At 35.3% G+C, this 20,784-nt stretch overlaps 1 protein-coding gene across 1 annotated transcript; it reads left to right on the top strand.

Annotated features, from left to right (window-relative positions):
* The first annotated feature begins 214 nt into the window (after positions 1-214).
* Positions 215-15,613, top strand: LOC120337474 (HEAT repeat-containing protein 1-like). The gene is made up of 17 exons (XM_039405254.2): positions 215-397; positions 732-951; positions 1,438-1,579; positions 1,650-1,751; positions 2,364-2,504; positions 2,887-2,973; positions 3,261-3,382; positions 4,129-4,271; positions 4,658-4,784; positions 5,582-5,777; positions 6,179-6,330; positions 6,939-7,067; positions 7,822-8,039; positions 8,871-13,273; positions 14,127-14,300; positions 15,111-15,219; positions 15,495-15,613. Exons 1-17 carry the CDS (start codon positions 259-261, stop codon positions 15,581-15,583), a joined length of 6,693 nt encoding a protein of 2,230 aa, XP_039261188.2. The 5' UTR covers positions 215-258; the 3' UTR covers positions 15,584-15,613.
* The last annotated feature ends 5,171 nt before the right edge of the window (positions 15,614-20,784 follow it).

Raw genomic sequence — 20,784 nt, forward strand, 5'->3', positions numbered from 1 at the left:
ATCCTATCCTATCCTATTGAATATCACAGAACATGGTCAACAGAAAGTTTTTCGTTGATGTTTCCACATTCTGTTATTGCCATGATAAAAATATAGTCTAATATATGAATCATTCAATAAAAAGTCCACCATTCTGCCATTCTTGATATGTATCATACTATTAGTACTATTCCACAAGTTTATCTTCAAAAACAATAAAACTTATGTTTTTCAGGGGGTAAACTTAGTTTGTATGGGATTCTTTTTTAAGTAATAAGCATGACATCATTGTCCGAACAACTACGAAGACTTGCTCTTCCAGATGCTAAGCTTGGAGAAGAATTAACAAAACGACCTTCTCTATTGTTTGATTCCCACAAAGCAGCTACACTCGATCGAGAAGCATTTTATGCTTTGGGTAAGAAAATATTAAATTTACCTGTTACAGACATGGTATATGTGCAATTTATTCCAACTTTGCCAATTTGCAAATTATTTCTGATCGAGGAGAAATTTAATAACTAGCGATAACTGTATTTTTGAAAAACAATTTATTTATGTCAAAATGCAGTTGTATTGAAAATTAAATGCTTTGGATTTGGACAATATACCATTTTTTTTGATTATCAGTGGAAATCTTTCAAGCATGACTGTTTAGAACAATCTTTTCCTGACATGTATTTCTTGCTATTCGACTTGCTAGGTTGAGTCTTTGCTAAAAGTTTCTTAAAATTTTGTTTTTCTTATTGTAGGTGTAAATGGTTTTGAAGAGTTATGTTCAATTGATCAAACTCTCTATGTGGAATTCTACGATACCTTATTCAGTGAAACCTCAAAGAATACAGAGAGATCTATTTTGACAAAAGATGACAACAAAAAATTGGATTCACAGATCCGAAATTTTTTATTGCGAGTTATGCCTTATTTTCTTATGAGACCTGCACAGAAATGTTTGGAATGGATGATTTATAGGTATTATTGTAAATACCTCATAAATATCTTTCATATTAAATATATAAATTTATAGACGCTCTTAATAGTGAAAAGATGTCAGTATGTCACATGAGCCGGACCAACGGAAGGACAGGAACTAGGCTTTATCAAACATTAATGAGACTTTCCAGGATGTGGAATAATTAATTTGATTCATCTGAAAGTGATGAATAAGATTCTTAACTTAGCATTTTGAGATTGGTAAGACTATGACCTGGTATTGAAATTTATTTAACTGGATAATTAATCATCTATCCAACTTGATAGTCATGAAGCTGTAGTTAACAATTTGATTATTGCCACCTTATTGCCCCTTCCTTCACCCCCATAAGAATAAAATTCTGATATATTCTTTCCTTTCCTATTTCGAATGCACTTCTTGAACTGGTAAGCAGACGAGATTCATTTTCCGATAGGAATATTTTTCTGTCGTTGGTTAATACCTCATTTGCTATTTATTTTCAGATTTCGAATCCATTGCTTCAATGTTGATGATATTTTGCAAAGTTTCTTACCATACCATGAAACGAAAATGTTTGTTCGACTTGTACAACTTCTGGATATTTCCCATCCGACAAACAAATGGTGTTGGATAGCCCCGATTCAGGTATGTGAAGGCTATATCTGATTCTAGCGTATTGAATTGTTCATTGTAAATACTTTGGTTTTTTATTTAGAAACCTGGTGTTTCCCTGATGAGAGCTACAATATCAAACCATTGTGTGATTGATTCTGCTTTCTTCTATTTTATCTGTGACAGTGTTTCAAAGGCAATAAAGGTTTGTAATGTATTAGGTTTTGAGATCGTGCATTTTCTCATTTCATAAGCGATAGAAGCTTTTGATCAGAGTAGTAGAATGATATCAACAAAGATTATGTTTCCCACATCTTATTGTTTTTGTAGGGAATTTTACTTTGTATTTACGTGTAGATTACTATTATTTTTAAATCATGTAGTAGTAGTATTGCAATGCAATATATTTATGCGCACATTATAAAATATTAAAACAGTGAAAAACCAAAGTGGAATGGTTGCGTGTATCGTCTGCCAATGATTCATTAAAGATAAAATGTAAATAACTACAACAAATGTAAACAGTTTTTTTTTGGATTTGTGTCGTTTTGGGGGGGATGAAGCGTTTCAAAATAGATGAAGGGAGGTATCTATTCAAAGAAGATTAGAAGCCAGTGGTCCGAGCTATGATGATTTAACACATTGGCTAACTGAAATTGCTTGTTAATGAGTTGAGATCCCAGAGTATTCTTCAATTCAAATTAATCACCTTTCCTTGCATTGACTCATATATATGGGCTATAGCGAATCAAAAAAAATATTGTTGTTTCTCCAAATATTTTTCTCTTCTTTGTTAAACTTTATTTTAATTTTTCAGGCGAATTCGCAGGTCTCTTCTTCGGCCAATGTCCTTCGACCAATAATAAATTTTTACACTGCCGTTACTCTCGAAACAATTCATAAAATATCAAAAATTTCTGATCAATTTCTTGCTCAGCTTGTTCCTTTCATCATCAAGGTTTGTGAAATTATTCGAGGAAATAATTTACTGTTGAGGTTATTAATGACAGTTATATTATGGGAAGTAAAAAGAAAACTAGGATTTGAAATTCTACATTCGATTTTAGTTTTTAGTCGACAGTGTTTCCAAACTAATTACTGTGTACAGCAGTGGTTCCCAGCCTTTCTTCAAGGAATCCACATTTTTAAAAAAATTGAATTTGAAAAATCTTGCAACCCAAGGATATCGCAAATACTAAGCGACATGTAGTGCTTTTCTGGACGCAGAATTAAATATCCATACAATTCCAAGATTCATCGCAGAAATTTTATGAAAAATAATATTTATTACATTGTACTTGAAACAAACGATATATTGATTAATCTGCTATTATTTTCAGGGTCTGAAGTCGAATATCACCGATTACAAATCTGCAACGTATATGATAATATGCCAAGTTTGCTCGAAAGCTATCCTGACAGAACAAGTTAGTCATAATTATAATAATAATGTTAGAGTACTGTTGCCATTTTGTTTTCTTTTTATTGTGTATTTTGTACCTTGGCTCAGAACAGGGCTCTAGATTTACCACTACTATTATGCTGGAAATTTTTTTTTCATTGAACATGGGTCTGTAGTAGTTTTTTGTTTGGTGTAAGCAAGTAATTCAAATTAACAAAATTTAAATTTAGTTTGATTCATTTCTTGTTTCGTTCGTGGTTATTTTTAGTTATACATTTTAAAATTATCCGTTCTTCCGGTTTTATTAATCAGGTTGCGTCCTCATTACTGAAATCAGCTTCCAAGCATCACACTGGCAAACTCTACGAAGAATTTTTGACCACTGTTGTTGTAATTTGTCAATCACAGGAAAAAATGAAGGCATTACCAAAATTGTAAGTTTTGAAACTAAATTTATCTTCATCAGAAAAGATGATGTGTGCGGCACATTTTTGAGGAAATTCATAAGTAGCCATTTATATTTACAACTTTCTCTATTCTAATGGGATACCCAATTTGTTACGCCATTGTAGGTATGTAGGATGCAATGCTGTGGGTTCTAAGTTTGGCTTGTTTTCACTGGAGTCAGAGTTTGAAGTCATATTTTCCAACTCCTGTCATCAGGGTTAAAATTTCAAACTCTAAATAGTGATAAAAGAAGTTGAAAATTTTTTGCATAAACTTAAAGGTATTAAATTTACTAATTTACTAGTGCATATGCTAAAGTTTCTTATATCTATGTTTGATTTTGTCATAACAATCCTTAGTTGGGAGTCAGACCCATGTTTTTTTTTCAATGTGAATTGATAAGTTAGAATATACCGTAATATGGTAAATTTTACCCAATTACGCTACGCACCCATGGCTGGATTTACTACCTCCTATTTTACTAGTGCCACTTTGGTATGCGATCTCACTTGCTTGTTAACATGATCTCAATCAAATAAAGACATTATCATAGAATTCAGTTCCTAATTCTATCTAAAATCACTGGGATCACAAAACCACCGGGATCGCATACCAAAGTAGCACCCTTTGCGTGATGTTTCGTTATAAATGATATTTCCATTCATGTTTTATTCAATTTTTGAATTCAAATGTTGAATTGTAATGTTTTATGTCTTTACCTTTTTAATTGCAGATGTGTTCAGAAGTTATGTGAAATACATAATTTGTCTGAATTGCTTGAAGAATTTTCCAAAACAAAGGGAATTGAAAAATTTCTTAAAATATTCTTCGAAAGTCTGATTCCTGCAGCATTTAATCAAAAGGATTCATATTCTGGTGGGTATCATACATTTTCAAAGTTTTAGCCTTTGTATATTTTTATACATTATATTATTGGCATATTTGACATGATATAGATTTTTCTTTGTAGGAAAGTAGTTGTTATGCACTATTATTACTGGAACTTTTTAACACTTATATTTCCCTCCAAGCGTACTGATTTAAAACTTTTAGTCCAAAACTTTTAATACCAATCGAGTTTCCTTTGATGTTTGACTATAAAATGTGAATTGTTGTGGATTCAAGGTAAATTTTTCTATTCTCCAAGTTTAGATGTAGAAACTTTTTCATATGAATTCAGACTAATTACACATTGTACGCTGTACACTTTCGTGAATCGTGATTTTGCTGTTCCAATAGTTTTCTCTATTTTTGATTTTTAGTTCCTGATTCATCAGAAATTGATGAAATCGAAGACCCCGATGAAATATCTACAGATTTCAGTAAAATTTTAATGAAATTTGTGAAAAATTTTCCAATGTCGAAGAATATACAGAAATTATTTACAAGGTATGTATATAACAAATAGTAGATCCTACCTAAAGGCTATAGCTTATTGAGAACCATTATTGACTTGAATTGAAATTTTGAAGTTTGCAGACGTTCAATAATTTGAATAGGTGGTTCTAAACTTTTTATTTCTGTAATTTTTCGGGATTTTCAACAGATTCCTGCATTCGCATTCTAGATTTGAAAATACTTTTTTTTACTTGTGTGCAAATTGCAAATTTTAGATTTTGTTTTTGATTTTTTTCTTGACAGTAAAATATCACGGGGATAAAACTAAATTAGTAATACACAGCAGTTGAAGCAGATTCCTCTGACTTTCTTGCTGTTATTTCGACTGTGCTATGTCTTTGATGTCATTGTATTTTTCAAAAAAACTTAACGAGTCAGCATGCCAGTTACCTACCGTAGTTAAGAAATCCTGAATTACGAATATCTGGATTTTAATAGGCTTATTTCCATGGCTATAGAGTAGGAGTTTATCTTATTTTTAATGTAGACAGAGCTCCAATGTTTCTTGGTCATGCTTTCAATCGTGATGAAACAGGTCACAAATGAATAAGGTTGTACAATCCGAAGAATTTTCTCGAAATTCCAGGCTGTAGTCAGAGTCAACTATTTCCTGAACCTGGAAATCAGAGGCTTGTCATAATTTTTGTCTCCACAGCCCTGGTTACTTGTTCACGGTTTTCTTATTTTTGGACAAAATGCATATGTGTTTGCCTTTTCCATTGTTTCATGATCAAATTAGATATTTAGTCATTCCATTTTTTTCAGTCTGCTTTTTATTATATTCACAGATTATCTGTTGAAGAATTCATGAGGCAAGACACTGAATCTGTTTCTTTTTCTGAAATAATAAAACAAATTCAACGAAAATATCCAGAAGAATTTGACAGTGCTATTTCTAACTTATCAAGAAAATCATCACCTGGCAATTTTCCAGAATGCATAAACAAATTCATCAGTATATCTGCAGAAACTGCTAAACACCAGGTAGGCTACTATTTGAAATTGAATTTTATGAATCAAGCAGTGTACTTCAAACTTTTTTTATCACAACCAACTTGGCACGACCCTCAGGAATTAAAAAAAAATAAAAATAAAGTGAAATTTGATAATACAGGAAATATTAAAAAAATGAAGAAATCGAGAATACCTTCAATAGGGTGCTTACATATTCTGACAAAAAAGATCGAATCTTGGCTTTATTTTGGCCATGGTGGGTCTTAGTACTGGTTCCAAATTTGATTGATATTTTGTTTTAACAAAAGTGAGTGTCGAAAAGATTTCACCGCTATCCCCATTGAGGTTTTTTGCAATCCACAGGGGACCCCAGTTCGAAGAGCCCTTTTTTAATATATTATAACTATTTGCTCAATGTATTATTATTACAGCTTGTCGTAGACGGAGAAACGTCATTGATGTTGGGCTTGTGTTACCCAGAAGCCACTGTTCGAGCTTCTGCAGTTGAAAATTTGCAGAATATGTTGAAATTTAAATCAGAATTGGTCAAAAGTGACTTTGTGAGACAATCAGTGAAACACAGGTTCGTGTTAGTTTTTGAAAGCATACTTGTCATACTTGGAAGATAGACTTCATAAACTGTTTTCGGATTTTGAGGCCCAGTATTAAAGCGTCTTCTGCTCTTCAGAATATGTCTTTGGCTTTGAACAAGGTCATGCTTCACTGACGTCCAATGATATATAAGGAGATATTATTTTGACAAGACCGGGATATTTCTGGTTCAATATTATCTACCTAATTTATTACATCCTGGGTAAGGAAGGGCATTGAAAGCTGTTATGTTACACTCATCATAATATGACTTTTTATGTGTATTTCACTCAGAACGAGTCTCTGCCACGGACTTGTCACTGACATGTAACAAGCTAGTATGTTTTATATTTTCTAGTTCATTATTGTCTCTTCAATTTATCACACGCAGGGTGAGGTAGTTGGTTTAGTATTTTAAACTGAGATTTTAAACTTGCGATGATAAAATAGTTCATTCCACCATGTTCTATAATTTCCACAATCCTAATTACGATACTATACTTCAATCATATTTGTTTGTTTTTTGACCCACAATACATGTAATAGAGAAAATGTACTTTCTTATATAAATCATCTTAAGAGGATATATTTTTATTCCAGGCTTGAAATTGACGATTCTCCCGTTGTTGTGTTGAAAGTATTAGAACTTATTCATGCACACACAGAAACATTCTTCTATGACCTTGATACTGCTTCAAGCATTCTCGTTAAACTTGTTTTGAAAAACAGGTCAGTACAGTTAACAGTGAGTTAATGATTTAAATAAATGTTCATAATTTTACTTTTGATTTGACTTTTGGGGTTGAGATGTTATGGGATTTCCTAATAATTATATTCTTCAGATTTGCTCACAAGTAGTGTTGGGTAGAATTATTACGGAATTGTGGTTAGTTGAGTGAATCATTTCACTTGAATGACTAACTTGGAAACCTCCGATAAATAGTAACCTGAGCCCTCAAGTTACCGGTAGGTAATGACTAGAGTCTCCCAAACAAAACAAATGTAAATGTAATAATGTATTATATAAATGTAAATTTACAAAAAAATTTAAATGTATTGGTTTTTTAGATGATTCATAGTTTCTCTTATTAGTGAAATAGGATTGATGAAACATTTTTTGATTACAAAACAAATCGAAATAATTTGATGAATATAACTTCTAATGGCCTATAAATGCATGGTCTGTTTTTTACGAATGTTGGTGAGGCTGACTCGACTCACACTCAAATCATCATTAAATAATCAAAGTCACTCAAGTAATCTAAATGAAATGACTCGTCATCAGATTCTGCTCGGGACTAAGATGATTCGTGATACAACTTAACTCGTGACTTGTGGTTTCTTTTTCTACTAACATTTTTTCCCAGCTATTCAGAGTTTGTCAAATGTACTGTCAACTGTTTAATTTTCATAAGTTATAAAGTCAACTGATTGTAATCACTGTCATAACTTTGTAACAAAGGGTAATTTTCTCTTTTTTTAGGAGACTACCAGAATGGGACAATGTACTTCTGGCTGCCATCACTCTTCTCTGTAGTAAACTTTTCGAGTCTTGTTCTGACCAATGCAAAAGTTATATCAATATTCTCTTGTATGATATCATTCTTCGAGAAATCTGCTTAAATGAAGAGTCATCAACGTATAATATTGCTATCAGAGGATCGTTTATGGAAAAAAATTCGAAACTCTTGTTTCCTATAAGTATGTTGTAAAGAATTATTTTATGTATTTTAAAGATTAAAATCGCTGGAATCACACGCTGTCGTTCATACAGCGAAATCATGTGCGATTTGAATTTGGAAATTAAATTCAGCACAAGATGGTTTAAATCCAATGATCTATATTGTTAAAAATTGAACTAGGGCAATGAACAACTTAGAGTGAATAGTTTTGTCAGATGTTTGTAACATATTCTATCAGGCTAACCTATATGGTAAACAAAAACATGTGCCTTTTATCTACTGAACGATTGTGAAGAATTTGACCTACCATTTTTGCCTTAGTTTTTCAAATTGTTTTTATTCACTCAAATTAGGCATCAATTGAGGATGTAATTACCAGTAATTAAGCACAGTCATTTAATGTAGTTTTTGCAAAGAAATTGCCATAAGTGTAAAAACTGGTTAAAAATAACGAATTGTTTGAAGCAAAAATTTGCCAAGTGAAATCTAAATCATTTTCGTAATCATTTCGATAGTTTGTTGACAAAATAATCCCATATTTAATGAGTCATTTTAGTAACACTTTAAATTATATCTGGCTCAGTGGACGCCACCTTTTTAGAATTTGTCAAGTCTCGTTTCAGGCCCTTTGTGGGGCGCACCCCACCATTTGACAACCACTAATCTAGCTCATTAATATTATGTGTATTAATTAACTCTATATGCCAATATTCTTAATGTTGTTGACATGTTCGCTCCAAACACGGCACTGAAAATGCTTCCTTTTAAATTACTGTTCTTTGGTCTGTGATTGTCAACTGGTAAATCATAATGCAAGCAACGATGCAAGATATATATTTATGTTTTACAGCTCCAGGAATGACAATTGATGGTGTTTTATCCAAAATGAAAAACGCACTGGAAACTGATGTTGAATTGCTATCTACCACTTGGAACGCAAGTCGAGAAATTAGTCATTTCTTACAGGACAATCCTGACGAAACACGGGCTAAATTAAAATTGCCTTCGTATTTTGTCTTCAGTTATATCACTATTAGCATGTCTCAACCGCAAAATCATGGAGCGCTGAATACGTGCCAAAAAATGATGTTTGAAATTTTAGAAGATTTGAAAAGTTTTGTTACGTCTTTCAAAGATTTAAAACAAAGTGAAGAACCAAGAAAAAAGATGCAAAAACGAGACGAAAGTATTAAATCGTTCAATGAAAACTTGTCAAATCTTGTAGTTGGTTTCTACAATTGTCAAACACACACCACATACACTTTATGTGAGATTGATTTATTGTGCTCTCTTCTTGTTGAAATATTCAAAATGTTGAATCGAATTGGATCTTGTCAGGAAAAAGGAAGCAAATTTGACCAATGGGGGGTTGGTTCAAACAATGGATCCTCAATGGAAATGGATAACAACGTTTTTTGTTGGAATGCAAAGCGTGCGATTTATTCCACTCTTTCCGATCTCATTTCAGTAGTTGAATTTGGTGTCTTTGAAAATGTGAACTTGATTAGTGTGGTGAAAAATCTGATGCAAATTTTTATCACAGATGTTTTTTCAAACAGTGACGATTTTGTGTCGTTTCTCTCCCCTTATTGGACTGGATATTTCAACGGACGAAAAACTGGCGCAGTTGCTCAAATATCTGCTCTTTATATTGGAAATAGTATGTTACGGTCTAAAATAAAGAAGCAAGTGCTGGAAACTTCTATACCTAATCTTTTGGTCTGTTTGTCAAGCGAGATAGCGTCTGTACGAAAAGCATCACTCATATGCATTAAAACTTGTTCAGAATTGTCAACTTCATTTCAGGAATTATTACGTCATCTAGCCGAGCATAAGGATGAAATAGAGTCCGATTCGTCAGCGGTTATTGAAGTGTTTGATACGTTTTTTTCTGCTGAAAAAACTTCTGCCGGTAACAAAAGGTCTTCAAGAAAGCGTACAACAATACTCGATGGTCTTTTGAAACATTATCTATGTTGCGATGATATTCCGACAAAAGTTCGAACTGTTTTACTGAAGAGTTTGAAAAAAGTGAAATCTCAAAACATGTGTCTATTACTTGTTCCAGTTATACACAAACAGTTGGAAACGATGAAAAATAGAAATTTGGAAATGGAAAAGGATGATACAACCCTAGAAGAACAAGATGAATTTATCTCTCCTGACGATTCCTTTCTTTACGAATCGATTCTTAAAACTGATGCAGAGTTTCTTGATCATGAAGATATCCAATCTGTATTTTTCAGACTAATTTCATGTGATCAAAAATTATCTTTAGGGTCTGAAGTAATGTCACCACAATCCATTTCTTTGGGACTTATAAATCGGACATTTGCAGCTAATCTCGGTGCAGAAGTACAACAGAAATTATTATCTCATGTTCTTGATATTGGTTCCAAATCATCAAACCCTTTGACGATAAGTTCTATTTCAAAAGCATTCAAATCTATCAGTTTAGATGCAGAGCATGCAGTTGAAGAGTTTTCAAAAATACTTCATCCAACGAAAGGATCTTTAGATAATACGTCAGAAATCAAATCTAAAAAGCTAAAAACAACAAAAAATCTGCAAAATTTGAATACGGAGTTGACTTTGGATACGCCAACGTCTGGGATTTGGAAAAGGACGACACTTCTTCTAGAGCTTTTACAAAATAAGAAGAAAATATTCAACAGCGAAATGCTTTTCCCTTCCTTATTTGGATTACTAGAGTTTCTCGTTGAAGTATCGAAAGACCAAAACGAATCTGGGGATGCAATAGAAGGTTTTGAATATATCAAACAACTCTTACTCACAACGATGTTAAATATCTTCCAAAAATTGAAGTCTCGCATCCTGAAAGATGATAAAATGAATCATTTCATTTCTACAGAATGTAGAATAGAGATAGTTGTTCATTGTATTCAGTTGTCAGAAAATTCGCAAACCCAGCAGCAGGCTTTGCTACTCTTGTCAGACGTTGCTTCAATTTTTCCAGATAAAGTACTTCATAACGCTATGTCGATTTTCACATTCATGGGTTCACATATTATAAAACAAGATGATGAATATTCCTTCCAAGTTTTGTCAATGACAATTCGTTCGATCCTTCCCGCTTTGGTGAAAAGTGGGGAAGACAATAATAATGCCATATTAGGAAAAGAAGAAACAGTGCTTAAAATTATCCGCGTTTTTGTAGACGCTTTAGTTCACATTCCAAATCATAGAAAATTGACGGTGTTTCATGAAATTTTGAGCACTCTTGGAGATGCTGACTATTTGTGGGTTCTTATTGTTCTTCTCGTCTCTCAATTTTCGTGCAAACCAGTAGTTGCAGGAAGTACCGATCAAGATGACGTAACAAGTTGGGATGTGGGGACTGATGATGATGTGTCACCTTTACAAGTTGCCATGGAAACATGGTGTTCGATTGTCCAATTTTCTTCCGATCAAGTTCAAATTGCCAGTTTTATATCGTGCTTGGATTATATTACGACCCTACCTAATGAAAGCACGCCTAGTCATCGCCGTTCTGTTCAGAGAATGATGAAACCAACAATGAAAAATGTTGAAATTCTGATGGTTCGTCTTTTTTCTACAAATCAGCTTCGGAGAATGAAATTAACGTTGCTTGCGTTTTTTACACATTTCCTTGAACAAAATAGAGAAGGGTTTGTAAAACATTTCGCTCGATTAGAAGATAAATCACAACAAGATCAAGAAATGACTGATGAATTTGAAACATCTGAAAATAATACAGAAATATCATCACTATTTCGATACTTTTTTGAAAGACTACTCCACGTAATTCACATCTCAGATTCTTCCAATAAGTCTCTAGTAAGCAAGTCGATTGATTCGAAAACTGCGAAATTCTTGAAGGTCCTCACTCATAAAGCATACGACGTTGTGCATAAAATAAACTTTCTTCTTCCGTTGCATACTTTCTTACTTATTATTGAAGAGTTATTGGGAAATGAATCGATTTCAACTCAGAGAAAAGCTTTGGAATTGCTTGCTGAGAGGATTGGTGCTATTGTCGATGAATTACCACCGAACGAAACCCTAGCAGTAATAAAACTAGGAAAAGAATTGGTGAACATTTCAAAAACAAGTGACGATGTGGAGAAAACTCAATCTCAGGAGAAAAATCTGCTGCGATATTCATCTCTTATTACACTCAAACTTGTTATAAGAGTTAGTGGAAAACAGAATCAAATTGTGTTTACAGACATTTTACCTGACCTGGGAAATATTGTGAACAATAAACTGGAGGACAACCAGATACTATCAGCTACATTTTTATGTTTAGCGGAATTATGCGCCAATCTGAAAGCGTATTGTATATCTCATTTGGGCTGTTTTGTACCTGCGTTATTGCAATTGACTTGTTCAACTCGAGCCCTGCAAAATGATATGCTGCTCTTCTCATGTGTAACAGTGTTACACAGATTACTGGAAAATTTGCATAATTTTGTTAGTCCCCATCTCGATACCATTCTAGTGAGAGTCACATCTCTTCTATTATTGAAAAAATACAATATTGAAAAAGAAAATGCTGAGAATAATAGCAATAATAACATGACAGTAAAAATCGGTACGAGATTGAAAATTATAACAAATATTCTTTCGACAAAAATTTCGTCTCGTGTTTTGATTCCCGCTATCAACAAATGTCGAAAGAAAAATGAGAAAAAAAGACCGGCATGCATCATTCCTTTGTGTAAAATAATACAAAAACATGTCGCTTCGCTCGACAAAGAAAAAATCAACCAAAATTGTATGTCGCTGATGAAGATTTTTATGGAGCTTCTGGATATTCATGAAGACAATGAAATAAAACTCAATTATGATGAAACAATAGATATTAAAAACCATGTCATCAATGCACTTATAGCAATGATGTTGAAACTCTCGGAAAATTCATTCAGACCTTTGTTTTTCAAGCTTTTTGACTGGGCATGTTTGTCGGAAAATCTCCCCGATCGTTTGCTGACTTATTATATGCTGATGTCCGAATTATCATCCAAAATGAAAGGTTTATTTACACTTTTCGCTGGTCATTTGATGAACAACATTGCAGAAACATTGAAAAATGCTGCGTTACTCAATGATTCAGAGATTTTTCCTATACAGGATTCTCTCACTGGTATAAAACGAATTGCTTTACTGGGATGTCTTTGTGACACTCTACATAATACACTAAAATACGACACAACTGGATTCCTGAATCGAGAAAGATTTGAACTTATTCTTCATCCTTTAGTAAACCAGGTACGTTAGCAATTTACACTTTTTCAGCATCTTGAGATGGTATGAAAACATAAAAAAAATTCTCAAATTGTAGAATTTTTGGCACTTCAGAAGTATGTGTACCAATATGGAAGTAACTAATTTTGTTCGCCTACTTTATATCATGTTTTGTAAAGGGACGGAAGCCTATGGGCAGGCGGTATATTCACTTGGAGCTAACACAGACAGTCTCCGAACTCGTAATATAACTTAAATAAGGAAAATCAGAATAAAATTATTGCCTAACCCGAACCTTGTATGCATACTACGGGAGTACCAAATTTTTGACGGTTATGTCTTATAATATCTTGTACAAGTGATTGCAGATGCCTGGGATGTATTGTTTTTAAAACAACTGCCTTGATATTGATACAGGTTTAAACTAAGTCCATGATTAGTTTTGTTCTGAAAACAATTCGGTCCTGTCCAATAAAGTTCCCATTAACTTAAAATTCATTTATTCCAATCAAGTATCTGGTTATCTACCAGTCTGATAAAATTAAATTGTCTGGTCAATGGTCTCGCAAATAGGCATGGGAACCACCTAAAAAGTATTGACTTATGATCATGTCTGTTTTTGTGACTCTTGTCTGAGTGCATACCTAATTTATACTAGCCCAAGGTCATTTAACCTCAAGTCACTCAAAAATTGATTCTACTCAAGTTCTATCTCATGAAATACTCAATGCTAAGGTTTTTCTAAGTTTTGAAACATCACATATGGTTGCTGGGAGCGGGACTACTAAGAAAGTAAATGCAATTAAAAGTCCAATATGATTCTAAAATCCTTATCGATTAAACTGAGATTTTCTAATATATTCATTTTGATATTCAGCTGAACAATGTAGCGGTTATCAATGAACACATAGATGAAGATCAGTTGGATACATTGCTGAAAAACCATGTAATTCCTTGTCTTGGACAAGTGGCGGCTTCTGTTACTGATGATATTTGTTGGAAACCTTTCAATTATCAAATATTATTGAAATCAAGACATGAATCATTGAAGGTAACTGAATTTTATATCCGAAATTTTCTTGAGTTATAAAAGTTTACATGCAATCAATAATAATCATTATCCACTCAATATACTGAAGACTTGACTATGTATGCTGATCTGTTCAAATATTCATTAAATATTTGTCAGATTAAAAACAAGTGATGGTATATTGTCAATCCAGGCCCAACAATTCACAAACTGTAGGGAACTTTTTTGAGTTTACAACACTTTAAATTTGGAGCGAGGGTTGTTGTACTTATCTATGGCGCGAGTTGGTTTATGTATCCTCCAGTTCAGTGATTCTTCAACTTTTTAAGCCGCGCCCCTTTTTAGAATTTTTCAAGTTTTGCGCCCCACCTCAAAAATACCTAGCTAACAGTAAGCTACAAATAACAGATAGTAAGACGAAGGTATGTTTTTTCAATATGTGTACATAATAAAGAAATGTAAACAAGAAAGATATGTAAATATCCAAAATAAGGCGGGCAAGATCAAATCAGACAAATATTTTCAATTAGCTCCACGCCCTTTCAAAAAATTGTCTACGCCCCCACCATTTGAGAACCACTACTCTAATCATTTACTCTCACTTCCACCACATGTGCCTATAAACTCGGGAAGTTGCGTGGACTATTCTCATGGACGACAGCTTGTGGAGTGTATTGTAGTATTGTCTTTCCCCAGTTTTCATCCCACTCTGTATCATGACTTACAACTTGACATATGTAATTAATTACCTTGTATTATAAAGTTGAAGAATGAATAATTAATATGTTCTTTGCCCCTAGTGTCCAATAATTTTTCTTATTTTTTTCCAAGGTCCGATGTGCTTCGCTGAATGCAATACAAGTTGTTGCAGAAAAATTAGGGGAAGATTACATGACTTTACTGCCGGAATCTGTTCCATTTTTGGCTGAATTGATGGAAGGTATGCCCCTGCTGACTGGTGTTTATGTGCAATTTATTAATTACTGCAAAAATTACTAACATAGAATGCAATGAAATGTTGGCTCAAACATATACATTAAGTCCATACTCTTCCATTCTGGCTTAAGAAAAAATGTTTATAATTAAAGTGAAGCTGTAAGATCAGTGTGCACATGTGTATAATATCAGCATGACATTATATTCTGTGAAAAAGTATTTTTCCTATATTTTGTTGAAAACATCGCATGATTTCAATTTACAATATATATTTTACAGATGAAGAAGAAATTGTTGAAAAGAAATGCCAGGATGTTGTACGAAATCTCGAGAAGATTCTTGGTGAACCTCTTCAAAAATATTTCTGAAATTTTCGAAATAAAATATGATTGATGGGAGTGTTTATTTGATATTTCAGTAATTAATGGTGTGATAGCATAATGCCAAGGTTTAGAAATGTTTCTAATGTGCTTCGCAGAAAGATAGTAACTCTAAATAATACGTCGAGTGGTGGAAACCTGCATTCCCGGTAGGATAAATAGGATTTACATATTCATCCCGGGGGAGAGGAAAGACGACTTAATCATATGGCGAACCACTACCCCTCGTATGGTTACCAGTTCATGTCGGGTATGAGATTAGTTGGTTAGTTATTTTGTTTCAGGTGCCATGGACTTGCCCAAAGCAGAAGGATAAATTTACAGGCTTGAATGCTCGGTGGCTTAATGCATCATAATGGATATTGAATAAAGATAATTTTAGTATCACGCTAACTACTTCGGGGCCGAGTTACGATTTTTCTATTTGCCCCTCCCTGGCAGTTTTTTATTTATTTTCCTGGCCTTTTTTTCATTCCCATCTTAATTGTTCTACATCCAGGCCAGAATGATTTTTCTCTCTCTTCTATTATTAATTTCTATTTTCACTTGCTCTCTGATATTTATTTCTCCTGACTGACTGCATCGATTGATTTGGCATCGCTGATTTTCATTCATTCCCCTCTTAATTGGGTACTCCCGTAGTATGTGTACCAGTTTGGGGTTAGGCCATAATTTTATTCCGATTTTCCTTATTTTTAGTTCCATTGTGAGTTTGGGGACTGTCTGTGTTAGCTAAGTGAATATACCCCATGTACATGCTAACACAACCTGATGTAAATAAAATAGGCGAAAAAAGTAGTTACCTCCATATTCGTACACATACTTCTGAAGCGGCCTTGCCTTGAATATCTTCTATTTTTCCCCACTTTTGGAGCCTGGACTTTCTGCTGTTTTTCTCATCCTTATTTATTCATCTTTTTAATTTAAAATTCACTTCATTCGCCTTTGACTCCCTTGCAGTTTTTTCATCCTCTCATCTTTTTTTCTTTATATTCTGACGGAGCCCGTTGTGTCCTCGTCCCTTTTTCTTCTTCCCTCCACCCAAATTGGCTTGGAAAAAAGAATTTTTTCTGATTTCCTTTCCTCGACCTGACGCAGCCCATGTGCCCTCTCCTCGACCTTTTTTCTCATCCATCGACCTCCCTACCTACTCCTCCTCTTCTCGACAGCTTGTGTGTGACCTCTCTCGACCCCACAGCTCAGCTCTATCCTCATGTGCTGCAGCCTGCCTAACTAAGTGCTTCCTCCCTCGATCACCACTGTATGCTGCTCCCTATAGCTCGTTTCCTCCCTCGACGCGTCTTGTATGATGGGATGCTGCAGTCTGCCCTACAGCTCATTTCCTTGTCATGTGCTGCAGCCTGCCCTAACTAACGACGTCTTTCTTGTATGATGGGATGCCAGGGTCTACCCTACAACTCATTTCATTTGCTTGTTATGTGCTGCAGCCTGCCCTAACTAACTGCTTCCTCCCTCGACGACCACTGTATGCTGTTCCCTATGTCTCGATTCCTCCCTCGACCAGTTAGACATCATGTATGATGGATGCTGCAGTCTGCCCTACAGCTCATTTCCTTGTTATGTGCCAACTAACTGCTTCCTCACTCGACCACCAATGTATGCTGCTCCCTATAGCTCGTTTCCTCCTTCGACCAGTTACCTACCTACCTGTCTTGTGGTTTGCTCATGTCATACAGCTCATTTCCACCCTACCTACCTGCCTTGTGGTTTGCTCATGTCATACAGCTCATTTCCACCCTAGAACTAACTGTCTTGTATGCTGCTTCTGCCCTACATCCCATTTCCTCCATGGATCACGTCTTGTATGCTGCTCCTGCCCTACATCCCATTTCCTCCATGGATCACGTCTTGTATGCTGCTCCTGCCCTACATCTCATTTCTTCCCTGGACTACGTCTTCTATGCTGCTCATTTGCATCCTTGTTGCCCCGTCTTTCTGCTGCTCCTGCCCTACATCTCATTTCCTCCCTGGACCACATCTTGTATGTTGCTCATTTCCACCCTTGCTGCTGCTCCTGAATCTCATTTCCTCACTGGACCACGTCTTGTATGCTGCTCATTTCCATCCTTGCCCTGTCTTGCTGCTGCTCCTGCTTTACATCTCATTTCCTTCATGCTCATTTTCATCCTTGCTCTATCTTGCTTCTGCCCTATATCTCATTTCCTCCCTGGACCACGTCTTGTATGTTGCTCATTTCTATCCTTGTGACCTGTCTTGTATGTGTGTATCAATCACGTCTTGTATGTTGCCTGAACCACGTCTTGTATGTTGCTCATTTTCACCCTCTACCTGTCTTGTATGTATGTATGTGTATCACGTCTTGTATGTTGCTCATCTCCACCCTTGACCTGTCTTGTATGTATGTGTATATGCATGTATGCTGCTCCTTGCCTACCTACCTGTCTTATATGCTGCTCCTCCACCTGTCCTCGTTGTCTGGTGGCACTGCCGTACAACTCATTTCCTCCCTCGACCACGTCTTGTATGCTGCTCCTGACTACAGCTCATTTCTTTCCTCAGCCACCTGCCTACCTGGTTATATGCTGCTCCAGCCCTACAGCGATCACCTGTCCTTGTCTGCTGGCACTGCCCTACAACTAATTTCCTCCCTTGACCACCTGTCTTGTCTGCTGGAACTGCCCTACAACTCATTTCTTCCCTCGACCATCTGTCTTGTGTGCTGCTGCTGCCCTACAACTCTTTTCCTCCCTCGACCACATGTATTGTCTGCTGGCACTGCCCTACAGCTCATTTCCTCCCTCAATCACATGTCTTGCCTTCTGGTCCTTACCTTCAAATCAGTCTACACCGTGGGGTTTGAACCCTCATACCTGGCCTGATGTTTGACCCTGTGCCAACGCGTCCCCTGCGCCACGGCTACTAACAAGCACGGCTCCTACTTTACATATTCAAAAAATATAATACACACTGAAAATAACACAAAAACACCATAAATTTGGCCTAAGAGTCCCATGACGGTCAAAGGATGCTACCGTTGACCTTGGAGATGAAACGTGATAAATTGTGCGAGCGATGTATCTTTCTATTCAGTCTGAAACTACGTCAAGTCCAAACGCCATCTTTTCTCGGATTATGATAAAAACTAAGGTAATCAATGTAAAGTAAGCATTGACCAATAAGTTTTCTATTCTACTGAAATAGATACATTCTTTGCGATTCCATTCCAGGTCGTCTATGGAAATTTCTGTGGCGCCGCCTTCTCCTTGGTACCCTAAGCACGTGCTTATTTTGCATAATGGTCAATCCAGAAATGGCGCCACCTTTGACTATTCTGCGAGTTAAGCCATATTATTGCCTTTCCTCTCCAACGGGATAAATATGTAAATCTTAAATGAACTACGATGTTTTCTTCTTATGATAGGCCTATGTGATTCCTATCAGTTATTTGGATGAGCGAAACTTCTCTGTATCACGTAAATATCTTTGCGCCGGAGGCTTTAGTTAGACCTTTTTATTTGATGGAAATGAAAAAATCAGTATTAAACATTTCGCTTTCATACAAAGTTTACATTGTTTGTGAACAATCGAAAAAGAATAAATCGTGTTCCAAGAATTGGTCTATTTTGGATTAATGAACATGAGCTTTGTGATAGATCAGCTTTCCAAAAAATTCCCGACACCTATTTCAAAATTCTATTTAATTCAATGAGTATCTCTGTAACCTTTGTCTGTCTTCAGACAATCATTTTTCAACTAAGACAATAAAAGCGATAGTATGCGCATATGGATCCGCTTTCGCAAAGGCATAGAGCAAGGAGAGGTAGTTACTAGCGTAACCACAACCAATACTCATTCCAGAGTTGCAAATAAAACAACAGTGAAATTGAAAATGTAAGGGGAGTGGTATCTAAAAGATTGATGTTTCATTGGCCATGTCGGAGTTTTGTCACAAATTTCTGAAGCTATAACTTCACTATAGTGTAGGGCAGCGTTTCCCAAACTTTTTTGGTCACGGAACACTTGCACTTTTTTATCTCGCCTCGCGGAACATCAAAAGAAGAAAGGGTAAAATTGTTGAAGAAAAACGGTGTATAATGTAGGTGTTCCCCATGGGTTTGCCGTGGCGAGTTGCCAAATGCGCCGCGAAAACAGAATTGTGTTACCTAAAATAGAATTGAATATATTACATGTTGCAATAATTATAAATGTTTTACCGTTGCCTAATTTAAATGCTGTGTATATGAATCAAAGATTCATTTTATCTTTCTATGTCGTTTACTTTCCATTCCGCAGTGTTTATTGCCTCTGATGTCGCGTCTAATGGAGACAGAAGTACTTGCCGCAATTTCGCGAACTGCAGACATGCAGTGTATTTATCTGCTGAACCATGTTCATCGAACATGAGTATTTTTTTCAGTAACGTTAAAGTAAAACCAGGCAGAGATGGAGGAAGAAAAGGAGACCATTATTTTTATTTAGATAGACCAACTTGTTTGCCTATAGCAAAAAGGATTGCTGTAAACTTGATAATGAACTTAATTAACAGTCAAAAGGCAAGGCCGATGGTTAACGAAAATGCAACTACCCTGCCCAAGATAGTCCGCTTTAGGCCGACGTTAAAGCGTTAAATTTCACGATTCCTAAATCGCCGTGGCGACCAATTTAGACGTAATTGATTTCTTTTCCACGGAACACTCGGAAGACGCTCGCGGAACAAAGTTTGGGAAACGCTGGTGTAGGGAGTAGGCTAATCGAGAAAAAGATATGATTTATTTCGAACTTAAAACGTAAAAATGACAACACGCAAGACTAAAATTGAGATAAGTTACCAAAATTTAAAACTAAGTTTAATATATATATATATGAGAAAAATACCATAGCACAATTAATTCGATAAAGACGCGCAAAAGACAGAATAAAAAACCTCGATGACGGGCTATTTTCGAGTACCGGTATATTGTTCACCATTCCACGATAGAACCAGTAATTGCAATAACGTAGGCCGCCGGGTATTGCAGAGTAAACGATTGCTCTGACCACTGTTGTAAAATATTTTTGTTTCTGGGTCGATTACTATTCGATTTTTCTACTCGGTATCGGCGCCGCACCGAGTTCCTTTCTAAGTAAAATAGCTAAAACACTAGAAAGCGAGGATGAGAAGCGAATCTTTTTCTAAAACTTATGTCATTATCAGCCTTTATTTGAGA

This window comes from Styela clava, chromosome 10, assembly GCF_964204865.1.
Source record: "Styela clava chromosome 10, kaStyClav1.hap1.2, whole genome shotgun sequence".
Taxonomy (NCBI): Eukaryota; Metazoa; Chordata; class Ascidiacea; order Stolidobranchia; family Styelidae; genus Styela; species Styela clava.

What these genes read in the sequence shown, in the direction of transcription:
- LOC120337474 (XM_039405254.2), top strand. Translation starts at nt 259, where the DNA reads ATGACATCATTGTCCGAACAACTACGAAGACTTGCTCTTCCAGATGCT. An exon ending in TTGGAATGGATGATTTATAG is followed by an intron (nt 952 to 1,437) that starts GTATTATTGTAA and finishes ATTTATTTTCAG; the next exon opens with ATTTCGAATCCATTGCTTCA. An exon ending in AGACAATCAGTGAAACACAG is followed by an intron (nt 6,331 to 6,938) that starts GTTCGTGTTAGT and finishes TTTTTATTCCAG; the next exon opens with GCTTGAAATTGACGATTCTC.